This window comes from Simochromis diagramma, unplaced genomic scaffold (assembly GCF_900408965.1).
Source record: "Simochromis diagramma unplaced genomic scaffold, fSimDia1.1 OVJJ01000370.1, whole genome shotgun sequence".
Lineage (NCBI taxonomy): Eukaryota > Metazoa > Chordata > Actinopteri > Cichliformes > Cichlidae > Simochromis > Simochromis diagramma.
Genome location: NW_024387012.1, coordinates 1,166,369 through 1,185,780, shown reverse-complemented (window position 1 = coordinate 1,185,780; position 19,412 = coordinate 1,166,369). Strand labels below are relative to the sequence as shown.

General features: G+C 36.9%; 1 protein-coding gene and 1 long non-coding RNA gene across 3 annotated transcripts in view; both read right to left on the bottom strand.

Moving 5' to 3' along the window:
- Nucleotides 1-15,725, bottom strand: part of LOC120739341 (putative C-type lectin domain family 20 member A) — a 29,560-nt gene extending 13,835 nt beyond the window's left edge. Inside the window, exons 1-4 of one of the 2 annotated variants that reach the window (XM_040041095.1) lie at nucleotides 15,676-15,725; nucleotides 15,212-15,252; nucleotides 14,409-14,792; nucleotides 13,900-14,250 (exon numbers count right to left, since the gene is read on the bottom strand). In XM_040041095.1, coding sequence (XP_039897029.1) covers nucleotides 13,900-14,250; nucleotides 14,409-14,792; nucleotides 15,212-15,245 — 769 coding nt within the window. In that variant the 5' untranslated portion in view covers nucleotides 15,246-15,252; nucleotides 15,676-15,725. Of the gene's footprint in view, nucleotides 1-13,899; nucleotides 14,251-14,408; nucleotides 14,793-15,211; nucleotides 15,351-15,675 lie in introns of those variants that run through there. The other variant, XM_040041094.1, reaches the window with a different exon arrangement.
- On the bottom strand, nucleotides 2,457-9,122 carry LOC120739354. The gene is made up of 3 exons (XR_005697177.1): nucleotides 9,016-9,122; nucleotides 7,845-8,064; nucleotides 2,457-7,003 (listed from the first exon to the last, which is right to left on the bottom strand). It is a non-coding gene; the product is annotated as an uncharacterized LOC120739354 (long non-coding RNA).
- Nucleotides 15,726-19,412: the final 3,687 nt, after the last annotated feature.

Genomic DNA, 19,412 nt, shown 5'->3' with positions numbered 1-19,412 from the left:
TTCATCGATTAAAATCGATTCTGGCTTGGATAACGTGATATCGATTCATTAAAATTCTGAATCGATTTTTTAATATAAATTTATTTTGCCCGAAATGTCAGAATCTCAGTTTCGACAACCACCAAACAGCTAAAACAGTAAATGAGAGCAGGTACACGGATTCTGCACAAAGACGCAAACACAAAGCGCGGACCCGCCGACGGATCAGAATCAGTGAGATGTCGCCTTTCTCACCCGACGGCACGGACACGGTCGGGGCTGAAAGCTCGCTGATTCTGATGTTTCGGCGGGTCCGCGCTTTGTGTTTACGCCCTTTTTGCGCTGATTCTAGAGCTGTTAGTTTGATCTCTCCCCAAACAATACTGACTGAACCAGCAGCAAAAGAAGATCCAAACTACGCTTCACATAAACATCGTCATGAATTCCCTCTGACTTTTGCCCTTTTGCTTCCACCACGATAAAATCACACTTCATGCACAGCTCTCTCTCTCTCTCTGTACTTCAAGAACAGTTTCCCGTCTAAAAATCTGTTTTCTGCATTATTCGCTTGCTTGTTACGCACAAGTCTACGTTATTTAGAGCGCTGTTGGCTGCTGTTTTTTTCCCTTTTACTTACTTCCGAAAAGAAAACCTAATTTCTGCCGTTCAATCCTGAACAAATTTAAACTTTTTAAAATTATGCAAAATGCAAAACGCTTAGCCGTGTCTCTAATAAAACCGCTGTAACTTCAGAGGTAATGTTCATAAGTTGATTAATGGTTTTCTTTCGTTTTTGATGTACTGCAGAATATTTTTATAAAACCCAGGCCAGGAAAACCACCTTCATGTTTTTCTGTGTTTTATCTTCAGCTACTTTGACACAAAGGCATCTGCTGTGATGCTCACACCTTTGATAAAGTCTTGCGAGTGTCAGCTTCCTTTTTATAGATACAAAAATATGTTAATGTACTGATCTGAATTATAATATTTCTGACTGTCTGAGGCAAAATTTCCCAGATTCCCAGATTCAAATCGAATTGAATCGAATCGAATCGAATCGTGGATTGAATCGATTCTAGAAATCAGTGACGATACCCAGCCCTAATGAGGCCGACTATTGCAGAGTCATCAGAGAACTTTGGGAGGAAGCATCATCCTCTGCAATGCCAGGTTGGTAGGCAAACTGAAGTGTGTCCAGTGATGAGCTGACAAGGGGACGAAGCTTATGATCCTTCTGTTACCTCGTATTCCTCAGCTGTTTTTGATCACTTTGAGCCTGTTTCTCTGTGCACTTTGGCTGAAGTGGGGCGCTCTGGAAAAGTCCAGAACTCCCATTGCAAAAAAAATCTGTGAGTGTTCTTTGATGGCAATTTTTCATTTGACAAACAAACAAATAAATTCTGTTGTAAAAGCCAGCTTCTTCCAGCTGAGGGCCCTTGCAAAAATTAAGAACATGTTGTCATTTGCTGACTTCAAGAAAGTGATTTATCTATTAATTTCATCCTGGCTTGATTAGTGTAATAATCTTTATTTTGGTATCAGCCAGGCTCTGCTCTCTTCTTCAGCTTGTTCAGAATGAGGTTAGGGTTAGACAGGCACTCGTGAATGAGACCATATTTCCCCAGTCTTGGCTCGTTCACACTGGCTTCCAGTACGTTATAGAATTGATTTTAAGATTTTATTGCTTGTTTTTAAGTCTCTAAATTGATTAGCTTCCCCATACCTCTCTGATCTTGTAACTAAAAATACTCCAAATAGAACTCTTAGGTCAGCTGATAAGTTGCTTCTGATTGTTCCTAGCAGCAAACTAAAACCCAGAGGAGACGAGGACTTTGAGATTGCTGCGCCTAAACTTGAATAGACTGCTTCTTCAAATTAGGACCTCTCCAAAACTCGACATTTGTAAATCTCATCTAGAAACACATCTTTACTCCCTAGCTTTTAATTGTGACTGTGTCTTGTTTTGTTCTTTTTGTGTGTATTTGTTTTCCTTTTTACTAAGTACAGCAGCTTGGTCGACCTGTGTTGTTGTTAAATGTGTTTATAAATAAACAGATTGATTGAAAGTGACCATCATGAGAGTATTCCAAAGTGGAGTGGATATTTTCTCTGATTTGTGTGTGGACATGAAGTATTTACTTTAATTTTCCATTCAGTATACAGAACGTTCTTCTACATAACAGAAAACAACAATGGGTGGAGAATGTGTTCATCAGGATGGAGGTAAAACTCACTAATGGCATCTAGTGGACAAATAAGATATGACAGTCTGGAAGTAATTTCTATATCATTATTATTATTAATGATAATAATTGATATTATTTATATGTGCTATTTATATTTTAAAATCTATCTACAGATTTAAAAAAATATCTACTTATCAAACTTATTTGTGGTAACATCATGACAAAAAATGCACAAAAAAAAATGTTCCTAAATGACAATTTTATTCATTTCTGTCCTTTTGATGTCATAAATAGCATCACACACATTATTAAATGGCATATGGTGACTCCTGAAGACCACAATATAAGAAGCCTGAGTAGCAAACAGATGGAGATGGTTACAAAAAGGATCTGTAAAACAGAGCTACAAAGAGAAGTAAACATTTTGTTGATACAGTAAGTGATGGAGAATGAACAAGACACAACAAACAAGCAGAACCCGTAATTCATCCTGTGGTATACAGTTATAGCAAACAGCATTTATAGTCAGAGCTGTGGGAAGGGAGTGCTGAAGTGTCTGTGTTTGTGTGTGTGTCTGCACAGAGGTGGAGGGGACTACCACACTCCTCTGTGCACAGCAGACAAGAATCAGCAGACAAAAAAATGTTACAGGCACAGAGAGTTCAAGTATTCCCGTCTTGCAACTCTTAGGACAGCAGTCAAGACATATAATTTAAGCATATTCGCACAAAGTTAACTTAATATTTTAAAGTCCTGTGTGGCTTAGTGGGTAGAGCAGCCCATCTGCTAATGGCAAGGTTGGTGGTTTGATCCATGGCTCCCCTTAAACTGTGTGTCATAGATCCTGAGTCCTAAATTACCTCCTTATCCCCCAAGGCTTGAAGTATAAGAGGCAATCTGCTCAAACTGAGTAGAAAAGCACATGCATACACTTATATTATTTTCTTAAGGATTAATAAAGTATTCTGATTCTGATCCATACATACACCAGTCCATGCACAACAACGTCAAGTTCCCTGTTGCATCCAAGGGATTAATGTCAAACTACTTCTTAAAGTTACTTTCATCTAGGTGCAAGATTTTGATGCTCCCAAAAATTGGCTAAAAGCTGATTTTGAAAAATGCACAACCTCCAGCTGCTGGTGATCAGTACGTAACATCATTTGATCATAATATGTCCTAATATTTTTTTCTTAAAGAAATAACAGGAATCGTGTTCGACGTGTTTTAACAAGTTGATCTTTAGAATATATTTTGTCATTTCTGTCTTTTGCAGGTGTTTCAACAAACCCAGACATCCTAGTTCCCAGCCTTGTTTTTGTTAGTAATTTTCTGTAATTTCATTGTTCATATTGTTTCTGTAATATCTATACATTTCCACTGTTGTATGTATGACCTAGTTTTTACTTTTCAAATGTTAAAATCTAGAAAAATAGTACATAAAAGATAAAACATTTTGATGCCTCAGTCAGAGGATCTTCATTAAGGCATGTTATAGTAAAAAATGTTGAAATTTGGCAGATGAAATGCCCGATGGGCAGGTGAGCAAACTGTTACTGCACACCTAATCATACATATTGCCAACCACATTCAGTGCATGTGATTACTACTGCTTTTGCACAGCAGTGATAATCCAAGGATCGCTGTTTTTCTCATTTTGTTTCAGATGTGGACTGAAGTATGGAAGGATCTCACCACCAAACAAACACTCAGTAAATGAGTAGATGTGAGACTGAGACGTCACATCGTAAAAGGACACGAGACCTTCCTCATAATCTACAAACACCCCGACTTTCCGAGGTTTCTCTTTAACCGAAAGGCTCACAGGGTGGTTTTTGTCAGGGCTGCATATTTCTGGTCTTCATAATGTACAGTAGCCCAGCAACCGTTGTCAGGACTGATTGAGAGTTTCCCCTTGTGGTTTGCATCACGTCTCGCCAGATCCAGATCCCACCCGATCTTTTTGCTGACCTCCACCTCCCAGTATGCCCTGCCAGAGGACAGCCTGTTGAGCCCCAGAATACTTCCAAACATATTACACCTTTGTGCAGAGAGTCAGGATCTGTCGACATTTTTCCACCATCTCTCACTTTTTTCCCAATTATCAGAAATTTCAAGGCTTTGGTGTGCGGTATCACATAAACATTCACAGCAATGACAACAATCTCTTGAACTGAAGCTTCTCCAGGTTTGCTCAACAAAAAAAAATGCTGGCACCATGAACACGCAGGGCTGATCTGTGCGAGGGAGGAGGACGGTAGTGACGTGGCATTTTCAAACCATATCGTTTTATCCTTCTGCACTGAGAAGCAAAATTTCTGACTTGCTTACTTTTTATAAGTTAAGACAACTCAAATAAACTGAGTTGATCAGCCTTTGTGAATGAAAAGTGCTGTAACTTACTTAAACTGAGTTCTAATACCAAGTTGATAAAAACTGGGTTCAGTCTACTTAATATTTTGAATAAAACAAAATATTAGATTTTACAGTGAGGTATCTGGCAAATGTCTCACAGAGAAGCAACACATATTTCAATGATGATTAAAAAAAACGTACCGACTTTGAATATTTTTACAGAATATTTTTAAACCATCTAGTGCCTCACACAGGAAACCAGGCAAACTCACTCAGCATTCAATGCTTGTCTTTACAGGAAACAAAAAGCAACAACAACATTTTTTCTTCCCACGAGATATGGCAGAAGAAGCGGTAATACTAGTAAACAGTAAGTATTGGGTGTACATGACAGTTAGTTATAAGATTTGATTCTTTAATAATTCCTCTTCAAGAACAATTTCACGCTTTGAGTTTTACAGATAGAATATTAGAAAGGTGAGGGGAGTAACAATAGCTTAGTGGAACTTTTAGGGAATATTTCATTTTTCATCAATCAATTTTCTGAAAACTAAAGGTAGTTACTGTCTAGACACAGGGATTGAGAAAATTGACAATAAAATAAAATAAATGATCAGCGCCTATGGTTAAGACTGCAAGTACAATACCCGAATATATGTGTGATATGTGTCTATGATTCATACATTTTTGTGCATATAAAACTATTTTCTAAAAGGTCTTTTACAAGCCCGTGCTCCCATGCACAGGTGGTGTTTTGATATATTCTCCTATCCACCACCTGTAACAGCACTCTTGCCTGACTAGAACATGTAAATGTAAACTTGACCTCTTATTTATGTTTGAAGCCAACGTTGCAAAAGTGCAGAAATCCTGAGAGAAAGCAACTACAATCCAATAAATTCAAAAACAGGCTGGTAACTGAGGTGGGCAGATCGATACAAATATCAATAGTATTGATACCAACACTAGTATTGGTATCAGATCAATACTAGCATAATTGGGTCGATACTTGCTTTTATCATTCAAGTTCAGTATGCAGCCTGCTGAACTGTATTAACTATTTCTTTGGAAAAAATAAACCTCAAACATGCACTATGGTCTCCAAAAGCCCAATTTCAAAACACATGAAAAGCTCAAAGGTGTGTTTTGTTGTGTTAAGTAATTATTGTGGAAAGTAACAATCACAGTGATATAGTGGTGATTAAAATGTGTTCAGAATTTGCAAATTGAGAATTCATCTTTCACTATACCTGTATTTACTTGGTATTGGATTCATACCCAAATTCTGAGTGTGGCACAGCACTACTGTGAATGAGGGAAAGTGTGAATGTTGAATGTTTTTGTTGAAATGTCCAGGAACGTATAAACATGTTAAATGACCAGATATATGTGTTCAAATAGCGTCAATTAACGCACAGCTTCAGGTTTTTTATTTCTATTTAATTCTTCATAATTAAACAATAAGAATAAGTAGCCTGACATCCTGTAATCAGTATGAAGCTATAATTTGATGAAGCTAAAATACAATAACACATGAAGTTTTTGTACAAAGTATCGGTATCGGATCAGTATCGGTGATACCACCCTGAATTTTACTTCTTCTCAATTTCTCAATAGTAACCACAAAACTCAAAATATGTCAACAAAAACCCACAACTCACTCAGACTGTTTATTTTGTTCATAACAAAATGACATAACAGAGCGAGTTGTTTAGGTGCCATAAAATAGAAACCAAAAACTATGTTAACTTCCAAAGAGATTTAGTTTTAATGTTAGCATATAAAATAAAAAAAGTAAAGAGGTTTAAAATATTTGCGGGACAGTATGGAGAAAACTGACAAATAAAAACAGAGAGGATCACAACCAAGCTTAAAATGAAAACCATGCTTATAAAATACACTGTCTTATTTATGATGGTATCATGATGAATTTTCATGCGTTTCTCTCTTTGGATAGCTGCAAATAAACTGTAGCTGAAAGTGCATTCATAAGAAATGTAACTGTTCCTTTTATATGTGGAATATAGTCACATTTTTGATTTTCTCACTGAATGCTATAGGACCAGGATTTAATGAGATAAGCAAAGGACATATAACAAATAATACTATTTAATGTAGCAAAGAGCAAAAAGATACAAGGAAATTTTTTATCCAAGCAAAAAAAAATAAAAATTAACTAACCATGACAGCGTTCATCTGTTGGCATCTGGAACACATATTTTTCAAAGTGAACAGGACGACACTGGTTTCCAACTTTGTCACAAGCCACTATCACTTTTGTTGTGCTTTTCGTAATTCTTGTAACCCTACAGCTGCTGGTGTTCACTTCAACATCATGTATCTTAAAGGTTGAGGTACTGATGCATAAGTTGTCACGAACACGCCTGCCGGAGCCATTACAGATCTTCACCACACGTTTCTCATCCTTCTTCTTGATGAAGGACTGCAGAGGTCTTTTGCAGAGTCTTTCATTCTCCAAGTACCTGAAGAGTCATATCAGTGTCCTATGTTAATGTAAGTACATTAACCTTTTTTCTTTAAAAAACAAACCCCAAAAAAAACCCCATAACACTTACATTAATATAAATAATATCAATAATGTTATAATTATTTTTAGTAAATGCTAAACAGCTCTTACTGGCTATTTTGTTGAGTACACCTGTTCAAAACAAATATAATCAGTCAGTCACATAGCAGCAACTAAGTGAATTTAAATATGTAATATGGTCAAGATGATGCCCTGAAGTTCAAAACAAGCATCAAAATGGTGAAGAAAGGTGATTTAAGTGACTCAAAATGTGGTGATGTTCTGGTTGCCAGAATAACTGGTTCAAGTATTTAAAAAAAACAGTGCTACAGGTGTTTTCTCATACAACCATCTCTATGGTTTACAGAGAATGGTCTGAAAAAGAGAAAATAACCAGTGAGTGTCAGGTCATTGCGCAGAAATGCCTTATTTATGTCAGAGCTCAGAGGAGACTAGTCAGACTGCTCAAACTAGATTTTTGAACTAACACTGAGTTCAGTGGGCTTAAATGTCCTCCATAATCACCACATCTCAATCCAATATTACCTTTGGGATTTTGGTGGAACGGGAGATTTGCATTATAAATCTGCTTCTACTGTGATGCTGTCATGTCTACATGGATCAAAATCTCAGACGAATGTTTCCAGCACCTTGTTGAAACTATGCCAAGAAGAATGTAAGCATATGGTTTGTTGAAAGCGTACTTGTGTACTGGATCCCATTGTGTTTTGCCAGTTGCACTGTTAAGGAAAAGGCAGCATTCTATCGATCCACCTATCTATAAGCCTTTAACTCACATTTGCCATGCCTCCTTTGATTTTCTGTTGAAGTTTTGCTGAAGGATGTGCTTCTGAACAAATCTGTTGAATCCATTATTGTTCCAGGTCCTCTGACATGGACGATTGTTGTACTTGTTCCGTGGGTTGGAGTTTTGGCTTGGATTGTAAACCATTGCATTCCATCCATGCAGGAGTGCGAGAGTGCACAAGATAGTCAGAAGGACAGTGTTAATTTTATCTAGTGTGTATGAAAAAAACATTGTGAGTACATTTATTCACACATTCAGAAACAATGTAATAAATGTCTAACACTACAAAGGTCTGTATTAATCAACGTTTTCTTGTTGTTTTTTTAAACAAGCCATTATATGAATATTAATCAAATTATAGACAAAGATGCTAACATGTCATGTAACTACCAATTATAGAGCACTAAAGGTTCAGCAATAACCATTTTCATACATATTTTTAAAGGTGATTATATTTGGCATAAAACTTGCTGCTTCCCTTTCCTCTTTTCATTGTATATAATAATAATAATAATAATAATAATAATAATAAATAAATAAATAAAATAATAATAATAATAATAATGGATTGCATTTATATAGCGCTTTTCGGGGCCCTCAAAGCGCTTTACAATTCCACTATTCATTCACTCTCACATTCATACACTGGTGGAGGCAAGCTACAGTTGTAGCCACAGCTGCCCTGGGGCAGACTGTCTTTATCTAAGTGTGCATGAGTGTTGGGCTTTATGTCTTCCGCCAGTCTTTCAGTGCACATGTGTGACACACTGACACACAAATTATTGGAAATCCTACTGGTGCTACTGTAAAAGCTCCCGTGTTTCCCATCATTCTTCAGCAGATCATCCTGCCAGTTAAAACACTTAAACTGTAAACTTAACCATCTCAGGTATAACGTAGTTCTTTATTGCTTATTGTGAGATTTATGTAACAAAACTGGTGGAAATAAATTAAAACAAATCCACTGTAAGTGCACTGTAAGTCTAATATCTACTGTTTCACATCAGGGTCATCATTATCATTGTAGTGGTCTTACTACAATGTTGGAAAATTAAAGGCTTTCAAAAGACTGTTACTGCTACTTGATAAATTATAAAAGATTGTCTTTATATGTATTGTTAGAGGCAGAAACTGTGCGTGTGTGTGTGAAGAGGTCTTACCTGATCACATGAACTTCCTATGTTGTCACTGTAGCTGTTTTAGTATGGAGGAGAAAAACAACTGAGGTTTGAGTCTATGAAACGTTTCCCTCTTTTAAACCAGCATCTTCTCTGGTGTGAACTATAACAACCAATCATCTCAAATTTCCACTTTCTATAAAGTATATGTTAATGATCATTTCAAGGCAAATAAGTAATGTGTAAATGTTTTTTGACACAAACTGAGAGCACACCCTTCTGTTTCTGTAAATGAAGAAGTTCACACTTGTGTCTGGTGTTAGTGTGAAATTTTCCATTTTACACCCACAGTGGGTGGACAACAAATAAACTGAAGTATAGAAAAACAGAAAAAGAACACAAAGAGCACCGGCCACGGAGCTAAAATATTTCACTAGACTGTCATTGAACACCTTTATTATGAATCCATCATATTCCACATGATTGGCAATCAATAAGCAAAATATGGTTGAAGTGTTTTGCTTTGTACGGCATTCACAGTGAGTTACATCAAATTTAATGTGAAGTATTGAATTGTTTTTAACATTATCATGAATTAACACACGCTCACTCAAATGCATACAAGTGACATCAAATAGCAAATTCACTCATTGCACTCCTTTCTAAACTCATGTTTTATATATAGAAAATAAGTTTTTTTACAGCAACTAAATTCTTTTCACGAGCAACGTGTGACAGAGTCATTGTGGTAGCTATGAAGTGAATTGAGTAAAAATGTCTAACATGTTATTGAAATCACACAGTAAAGTATCCTTTGTTTATCTTTTGATGTTTTGATCATTTTGTACAATTTTTAGAGCTCTTTTTTAAATCTAGTACCTGGAGCAGATTCTTCTCATATTTTACAAAGCATTGCCTCTTCATAACACTGACACAATGTAACAATCTGTCTTATTTTTATATAAACCTGGAAAAAAATCTGACATTTTTAGGCTTTAGAAATAAGCAGAAAGCAGAAAGTCAAACTCACTGGTTACATCTAGTGGACGATTGAGGAATAACAGTCTGGGAAAACTACAAGGTCAAACATGTTTTACTGTATTATTTGAACCAACATCTTGACAAAAAATATAAAGTTTGAAAAAAAAAAAGGTTCTGTAAATGACACTTTTATTGATTTAAATACATCATATATAATGATCACAACTGTTGCAGATTATAAATGAAAACAGTTAAGAACAAGAGAAGAACTCATTCATCTTTTTACATATAAATATAATGAATAGTATTTATAGTCAGGGGTTAGAGAAGGCCCTAACAGTTGCTCAAGTATGTGTGTGTCTATTGTGACTCCAAAAGCATGTCAGTCTTGCAGCTATGAGCTCTCCTAAGAAAGGCAAGACAGTACACTATAAACCTATTTACACAAAACTGTGTTTCTAAAACATTTTTGTAATTCTCACAATTATTAGGAGGTAGAGCAGGTCAGTTAATTAGAAGGTTAGTAGATTGGTCCTTGGCTCCTCAAACCTGTGTGTCAACGTATCTGTGGGCAAGATGGTGACCCCTGAGTTGAATCATGTGCTCTCCCTGGAGGATGAATGTCAGGGTTAAAGAGCTTAGATATTGGAAAAAAAGGACTTGTGTCAATGAATGAATGAGGCTTGTAGTAAGAAAGTGCTTTGAGTGCTCAAAGCAAGTAGAACAGCACGTTATAAGTACAAGTAAATGGTCAAAATGATCAAGTGCCCTTTTGTGTCAAAGGTGTTAGTGTGAAATTAATTTACTGTACTTTACTGTCACCTTCATCTATGCATGATGATAATGGTTGACATGTGACATGGCACTCAGAGGTTTTGGCTTCAAATTTACTCATGGCATTTACAAAAGACATTCTTCAAATTTTATCAGGGACAGATGAGTGGGTCTCTACTTCTTAATCCAGGAGTGTAAACCCATTTTTAATTCCAATTTGGAGAATGACCGCTTAGATGAAGTAAACACAGGGATAATGCCAAGCAAGGGCGTAGATTTGGTATGGACGGAAGGGACATGTCCCCACCAATATCCAGCGATTATTGAATTGTCCCCACCAATAATTTGATCTATTCCAGTAAAGAAAATCAAACCCGATAGAAAGAAAAAAAAAAAGCGATCTGTCAGCATCTCATTCACCCAGCGGTGCAGAAAGAGTTAAATTACGTTCTCTACTGGAGTCCTACGTCATGTGACAAATATGGCCAATGTGATTGGCTGTGCCTTTCAGGGAGCTCTGTTTAGTTTTAGCAGCGGCAAGCCTGCGCTGCTAGGACCTGCAAGGAGGAGAGGAGGATGGCAGCAAAAAGAACCTGGATATAAGAAAGTGTTTTTCAAAGAAACCTGTAAGTCACTTAAAGTCAAGTTCACTCATAAAACCTGTCCATAATAACGTTACAGGCTATGCAAGGCAATACATGCCAACCCTCCCGTTTTTTCTGGGACAATCCTGAATTTCAGTGCCCCTCTTATTACTCTTTCTGGGTTGCAAAATAAACTTTTAAAAAATTTCAGGCGAGAATGTAGCTGTGCAAACTTCAAATATCTGAACCGGGGAGAACAGCAAACTCCCAGCACATCGTTTTAGGCTTTGGCCCACATCAGTCTAAAATTGTATGTAACCATGAATAACGTGTTGCCATGTCCACCAGGAGAGACTGGACAGTATAGATGTAAAACAAATATGCCAGCAGTTTATCTCATGTTAATGAGAGGAGAAGGCATGTGTGTGGCTCCTTCACATACTGGACATTGAGTTGTTGTGTGGGACACCAGTAGTCCATGTCTGTTGCTGTAACAGTAGTTCATGTTTAGAGTAAAACATCCCAGCTCACTGATTTGATCGGGGCAATAGTGCCTAAAATGTTGCATAATTTTGCTAAGAGATCTGTGACTTTGTGGTAATCTTAGATGAGTAGTTTTATTGACTACAACCACCAGGTCATTCAGTGTTCCCTTAGTGCTAATGTATAAGAGATGTTGGTGTAATATAACTGAAGTAATGTTGTTAAGTCCTTAAAGTCATATTCTTTTATTGTCATGACTGTATTTGAAGCCATTTTTATGTTTGTATGATACCTGATTTATATGGAATATGGTTGAAGTAAACTAAAGTATAAAATACTTTGTCAGTCATTTGTTTAATAGTAACTTAACATTATTTAATTCACATATAAAACTATGAATTGTAATTTTAAATGGTTTAAAAGCATGTAGAGTAGCATATGTAGGCAAGTATATTTCTCCTCTTTTTATCAAGAAAAAAAAGGAAACAGGGCAGGGTTCGGTGGTTGAATCATCCATCCCCACCAATGCCAAAACCAAATCTAAGCCCTTGATGCCAAGAGTTCTCAGGTGAATGAAGCATTTTTGAGAAGGTGACATTTTGTCTCATTAGGGTTGAATGGGTGAGAATTTTAAAGGATTTCCTGTATGCACCAAGGACTACTGTAAGGAGTGTAGACTGTGACAGACACAGGTCATCGGTTTACAGCATGTCACTTTAAATAAGACATCATTATGAAAAAAGTAGTTAAGTGGTTTTGTGAAAGTTTACAATATAAATATTCTGGTTTGGCACATTAGCTTTTAATATTTATTAACCATTAAAGACTGGAAATATTATCACAAAGGCCAGTTTATAAGTTCGTAAAGACAAAAAGATTACAAATTTGAAAAAAATAAACAACAAACATAAAAACTAAAACAGACTTTTTTTCTGACATCTATCAACAAAAATGTAATAATGAAGTAATGCAGCAATAATGAAGAAAGCAATTATGATATCACTGAAACGGAATGTCAAGCAGAACATGAGGAAACCATAATTACCTTAGCGAATATCAAATTTTACCAATATTGTGTCGTTTACAGCTATAGATTTGTTTTTCACTCTTAGTTGAAATTTTGCCATCACCAAAACACCCCAGTGACTCACAGTAGAGAACTACAAAATCCCAATTCACTCCAGAATGAAATCTGTAATAAATGGAGATAAGATAAATCTTACTTTGCCTCGTGTCTAAATTCTAAAATAGTTCTGAAGTCTTATTTAAAACATAAAAAATTGTATTTCTCATTGTCTCTCTGACTGACCCACTCATACTGTCCTCCACTCTGCATGCCCACAGCCCTGCCACACTCCTCGGTCTTTCCCTCTCTGCTCCACTTCTCATAGCAGACCAGCTTGTCATTGACCCAGAACCACAGATCCAGAGTGCAGGAGTAGCGCAGGCCGAGCCAGACAAAAGGACTCGAGGCATTCTTGGCTCTCACCTCCGCCCATCTCTGTTGGTAAGGGTTAGTGATGGAGACCAGTCCCCTGTGAGACTCTATGCAGTAATCCAAGGCCTCCTCCCAGGTCTTGTTTTCTTTGATCAGGATCAATTTATCTGCCATAAAGAAAAAACAACACATTGAGTTGAATCTATGTGAGCTCTAATCATGAGAAACTCTCTGTGCTGTTTATTTTGTTCCAATAATAAAAATTAAAAAATAAAATAAAATAGAAAAAGTTTGTGTGTTACTCTGCCCTCAGTAGAAAACAGTATAATAATGTTAATGAACTTTGTGCAGACAGGTCGACAACATCCTGAAATATTTATGTGTTTTTAAACTATTAGGAATATAAAAACAACTTCTCTCCATATTTACAGACAACAGAGACTTTAAAACGTTGGTTGAACCTACCAGTAGCTGAAAGTTGTCCCACAGATATTTAAAGTCATCTGACTGTCAACTAAGTGTGTTCATGTTTATGAGATTAATTCAGCAAACATGCAGATGTAGGAGGAGGGAAAATATACAACATGTTCAGTTGGATCTTGTCAGTGATTCCAGTGATCCTCCTTTTAGAGAAAACCAGTCAGACACATGTTGATAAAAACTCACCATCATAACAGAAGAAGGGTTTTTCTTTGCCACATTCATCAGAGCTCCATTTTCCTGATCTGTTTAACAGAGTCATAGCACATGTCTTGTTGCTTTGTTCATCATTGAATAACTGCATATCCCAGTATCTGAAAGAGGAATCACTCCCATCTGACCACCTCCAGCTGTCTCTGAACAGACCCATCCACACACTCATGGGACCGCCATTGAACAGAGCCTTCATTTCTTCTCCATCTACCTGATTGAGTCCACTGGCCAAGTCAGTGTGATTATATCTGCAGTAGTTCTGAGCCTGTGTCCAGCTCATAAATGTTTTTATCAAATTCAATGTTTTACTGTCTTTCTTCTTTTCTGTGAAACAAACAGAAAAACACACAAAGACATCCCTCAATAATTTCTCACCTGAAATTCTGTCTGTCTCTATCTTCTCACTTCACAATTATGTGATTGCATTATATTTTTATATCATGATATTATAATAATATTTCATATTATTCACATCTCCTCACCATCGTAGCAGATGAACCACATAGTATGGTCACATGAAACATCTGCCAGCTTTTTATCTCCATTATCGTATCTTTTCCTCCCACAGTTTCCAGACTTTTCAGTACCGTATCTTCCTTCCAGATTCCAGCTGCTGTCATTATGAATGTATTTCACTCCTGGCAGAGACCAATGCCACGTCCTGTTTCCACCTGTGTTGTTCAGTCCAATCCAGGCTTCTCCTTGATTCTGTGCAGAGTTACGGAGTCTGCTCATGTCTGTCATGTCAAACACTTTGGCCAGGTCTGTATATTTCTCTCTGCAGTATCTCTGTGCTTCATACCAGCTCTTGTTTTCTGCAATAAAGTGGTACTCATACAGGCGGCATGTAAAGAGGCAACACTGACCTGAAATACAGAAATATGATAAACATAGTCTGACTGAAGAAATTAAATATTACAGGTTAACATCGTTACTTAAATGAGACTCTGACTGTAGTGAATGGGCAGATGTGAGAAGACTGAGTGAATCTAAGCTAAAGTCTTTTATTTGCCAGTTGCATACATACAATAGGTCCAGGTACATGGGCAATCTTGTACAGAGCTGAGAATAACAGTCAAATAAATACAAATACAAAGACACACTTACATATATGGTATATAACAAAGTGCCTACAGAGGTATTATATAGGATTATTGATATTTTTTTCATAACAGAATAAAATGGGAAAAAAAAACATGTCAAGTAGTTCATTTATATTCATAAATATTCTTTATTCATTTTATTTAAATTAAAAAGAGTATATTTGGTGAAACAATCCACTTACCCATCAGAATAAGCAGATACAGACTCCACTGCATCTTTGATCTGACAGATGAAAGTGATGTTTTATTACTCAAGGAAACAAAGATTTAAACAGAACTTCTTCTTTTTCACTTTATGTCAGATGAAAGAAAAGATGGATCAATACAAGATAGTAGGAAATATGAAGTACATGTGAAAAAGACCAACATACTTAAAGAAAAATAGTGTGAACTATTATGAACCAGAACAGAAACTGTTTTTTAAATAATTCAGCAGCTCATGAACAAACTGATAAAATTAATGATATTACTAATCTTGAAAGCTCTTTTTTTATTTAATGCTAGTTCATCTTTTCAGTAAGAGTTGAGGTAACATATTTTTTAGTTTTGTTTTTTTTAGTATCACACCTGACAAGATATTTCAGATATTCTCTACACATCACCTCTGCACCACATACATAAAATATATTACAGGTTTTAAACTTACATGTTATAATTTCTTCTCTATTCGGTGTGTTCACGAAAACAGCTCTCAAGTAGATATTGATATACAGTAAAGAGAGCTCTTTTTTGTCAAGGTTAGGATTTGAATATCCAAATACAAGACTGGGACTATTTCCCCTGAATGAATGATCCACTGATGAGAGGGATTTGTATATTCCAGTTATAAAAGGTGTCATTTACTTTATGAGTAAACAGGAAAAAAGGGGAAGAACGCACTGCACTACTAACTGTCCACCAAGCAAGAACGTATAAACATATTGTCCTTATCTGTGTTGCTTAATAACTTCATCCATTATCTTAAACTGGGTGTGAGGCACAGTTAGAACTTGATCTGCTCTAGAAAGTACAGGATATCACTGCTTCAGCTGCAGCTACTCAGACATCATAGCAGGAGACTGCAACAAACAAATGAAGGCATTTATCCAATCCAGTCTACTAATTTTTAATCCAAACCACACCTAAAACTGTCTTTCTGGGTACATTATTTTTTTATATACAGTTACTGGTGTTATCAGTTTATTCAATTTAGGTTATTAGCCCCATAGAAATGAGTCCGATAAGATCTAAAGCAGGTGTATGTAATGATCACTGCTGAGTGATTGCCACTCTAACTGTCAAACAAGTCACAAAATTAGTTGAGCCAGCAGATTGACTTATAGACCCGAATAAAGAAAACTGAATGGAATTTCTGCTCTGCTTCAAGTTTTCATGTTTGCTTTGATTGAGATAATCATCTTGTACTTGGTGAAATGATGCAGGATTCTTGGATTACCTGGATAAAATTTCAGCTTCCAACATTTAATTTTAATAAAATTGTGAATGGAGGCACGCTAGACTGAGTATCTAATTTTACTTCTGCTTTTGGTTATGTGCAAATCGTAAGCAAATACTATGCTCAGTGAAATAATGACCTTATATTTCGTGGCATGCTTTTATTATTGTTTTGTTTGTTGTTTTGACTGTGTTGCTGTATGGACTATGCAGTGGAAATGCAAAGAGTGATGAGTGGTGAGAGTTTTGCCTGGGCGTCGATCCATTGGTAGTGCCTCAAGGTAATGCTTCGCGCGTCTCCTCCTTCACTCAATACAGACGAATGAGAGCGAGAGCTGTGTGTCAGTATGTTTCATTCATTTCTCCTCACTGCTTCCCCTGTTTAAGGTAACTGCCATCCACAGAATGCTATAAACGTGGCAGTATGTGTTACTGTTAACTGTTAGCCCATTATCATTGTTCATCATAAGGAAAGAGGTGAATTGTGGACTGTTTTTGCTGAGTTGAACTCCGTTGCTGTGTATGCTTGCTTTCTCTATTGCTCCACCATATTGTGTCATGATTTTTCTGTTACTACTACTTTTCTACTACCAGCTTGGCCTTGGGTCAGTTCTCTGTACTCCCTGTCGTCGATGTCAGTGATGAGGCAGACTATTGCAGAGTCATCAGAGAACTTCTGCAGGAAGCATAATCCTCTTCAATGCCAGGTTGGTGGGCAAACTGAAGTGGATCCAGTGATGAGCTTGTCACACAGTGGAAATTTGTGTTTTTATGTTTTATCAATTTGTGTATTGGTACATAGTGTTGATTTTATTTGCATGATTTTATTGTGATATTTATATTGCATGTTTGTTTATTTATATTTATACACACTGGCTTTATCCTCATATTTATATTTGTGTTAATGTTGTACCATGTTCCTTTAACCCACTGTGGACTAAACAGATAATTGTAGGCACCTGTGAGGTGGGGGCGTTCCCCAAGGTGGCCTATCAGCCACCAGGTTGACCTGTTAAAGGGGATGGTGAGCGCAGAGACAAAAGAAGGAAGAAGCGCTACACGAAGGGTGAGGAGGAGAAAAAGGAACGCGTGCAAGCCCGCACGTGTGTGGAAGGAACTGCTGCCTGACTGTGGGGCGCCGCGAGTCGTTCGGCTATCCAGTCCCAACGCAGGAACAGCAACAGTGGGTGGCGATGGCTGCAATGCACAACAGGGCAGGGATGCCCTTCTGCCTGCATCTGACGGTGAGACGAGGGAGGCCGTGTTCAGGTGTGGAGTGGGGCGGGACTGTGCGGCGACGCGCTGTCAGGAGACAGGTCTGCGATAGGAGCCTCCTCCATGGTCTGTTGCTGACGAGTTTTACCATACTGGAAGAGAAGTTCCTCTCCTGTCTCTTTCATATAAGGACCATTCGCCCATGTGTGGCTGGACTGTGGGATTATGGGACTATGGGAGAGTAATTTTAGTATATGGAAAATATGTTTTAGCCTTGTTTTAATGGTGTATAGTTATTTCTGCCGGCAGGGTTTTTAGCGGGTTGCAACACTATTTTTATTGTATACGGGGAATTGTATCTTGTATTTGTGACTCTGGCTGTGTTTTTTATCCTGGAAATAAATGGTGTTGGAAGCCAGCTTAGTTTCTGTGCCCTGAGCGCTGACCCACCCACTCCCCTTTTTCGCTTGTATGTATACCAGACGTGGTGGTGGTGAAGATTTAGGTCCACCAGTCTTAGCGGCTACAAGCTGACCAGGGGCCGAAGCTTATAATCTTTCTGTTCCAGCAGATTTCTCAGCTGTTGTTTTTTTTTTTTTTTTTGTTTTTTTTTTTGTTTTTTTTTTTTGTTTTTTTTTTTAACACTTTGAGCCTGTTTCTCTGTGCACTTTGGCTGGAGTGGGACCCTCTGTCCAGAAGTCCAGTTGCAAAAAAAATCTGGGAGTGTTCTTTGATGGCAATTTTTTTTTTATTTGAGAGAAACAAATAAATCCTGTTATTTATTTGGCTCAGGCCCCTTGCAAAAATTAAGAACATTTGGTCATCTGTTGACTTCAAGAAAGTGATTTATGCATTTATTTTATCCAAGTTGACTACTGTAATAGCCTTTATTTTGGTATCAGCCAGACTCTGCTCTCCCATCTTGTTCAGAATGCTGCAGCCCGACAGTTTACAGGCACTCTTAAACACAACCATATTTCCCCAATGTTTCTCATTCACATTGGCTTCCAGTATGTTATAGAATTGATTTTAAGAGTTCATTGCTTGTTTTTAAGTCTCTAAATGGACCCTCCTACCACTTTGATTTTTAAACTAAAAATACTCCAAATAGAACTCTTAGGTCAGCTGAAAAGTTGCTTCTGATTGTTCCTAGCAGCAGAGTAAAACCCAGAGGAAACCGGGACTTTGCAGTTGCTGCACCTAAACTGGAATAGTCTGCTTCTTCAAATTATTACCTCTCCAAAACTCAGCATTTGTAAACCTCGTCCAGAAACACATCTTTATTCCCTAGCTTTTAATTGTTAATGAGCCTTGTTTTGTTTTTTCTCTGTGTGTTAGTTTTACTTTTACAGCACTTTGGGAGACCTGTGTTGTTGTTAAATGTGCTTATAAATAAACTGATTGACTGAAACTGACCATCATGAGAGTATTCCAAAGAGGACATGAAATATTTCCATCCATTATCCAGAACTCTCTTCTACATAGCACAAAACAACAATGAAGAATGTGTGCATCAAATTCACTAGTGGCATCTAGTGGCCAAATAAGAAATGACAGTCTTGATGTCATTTCATTATTATTATTATCATCATTATTATTATTATTGATAATAGTTGATATTTTATGTTCTATTTCTATTTTATATTTTTTAAATCTAGTTATAGATTTTAAAGATATCTACTTATCAAATATATTTGTGGTAACACCATGACAAAAAATGCAAAAAAAAAAAAG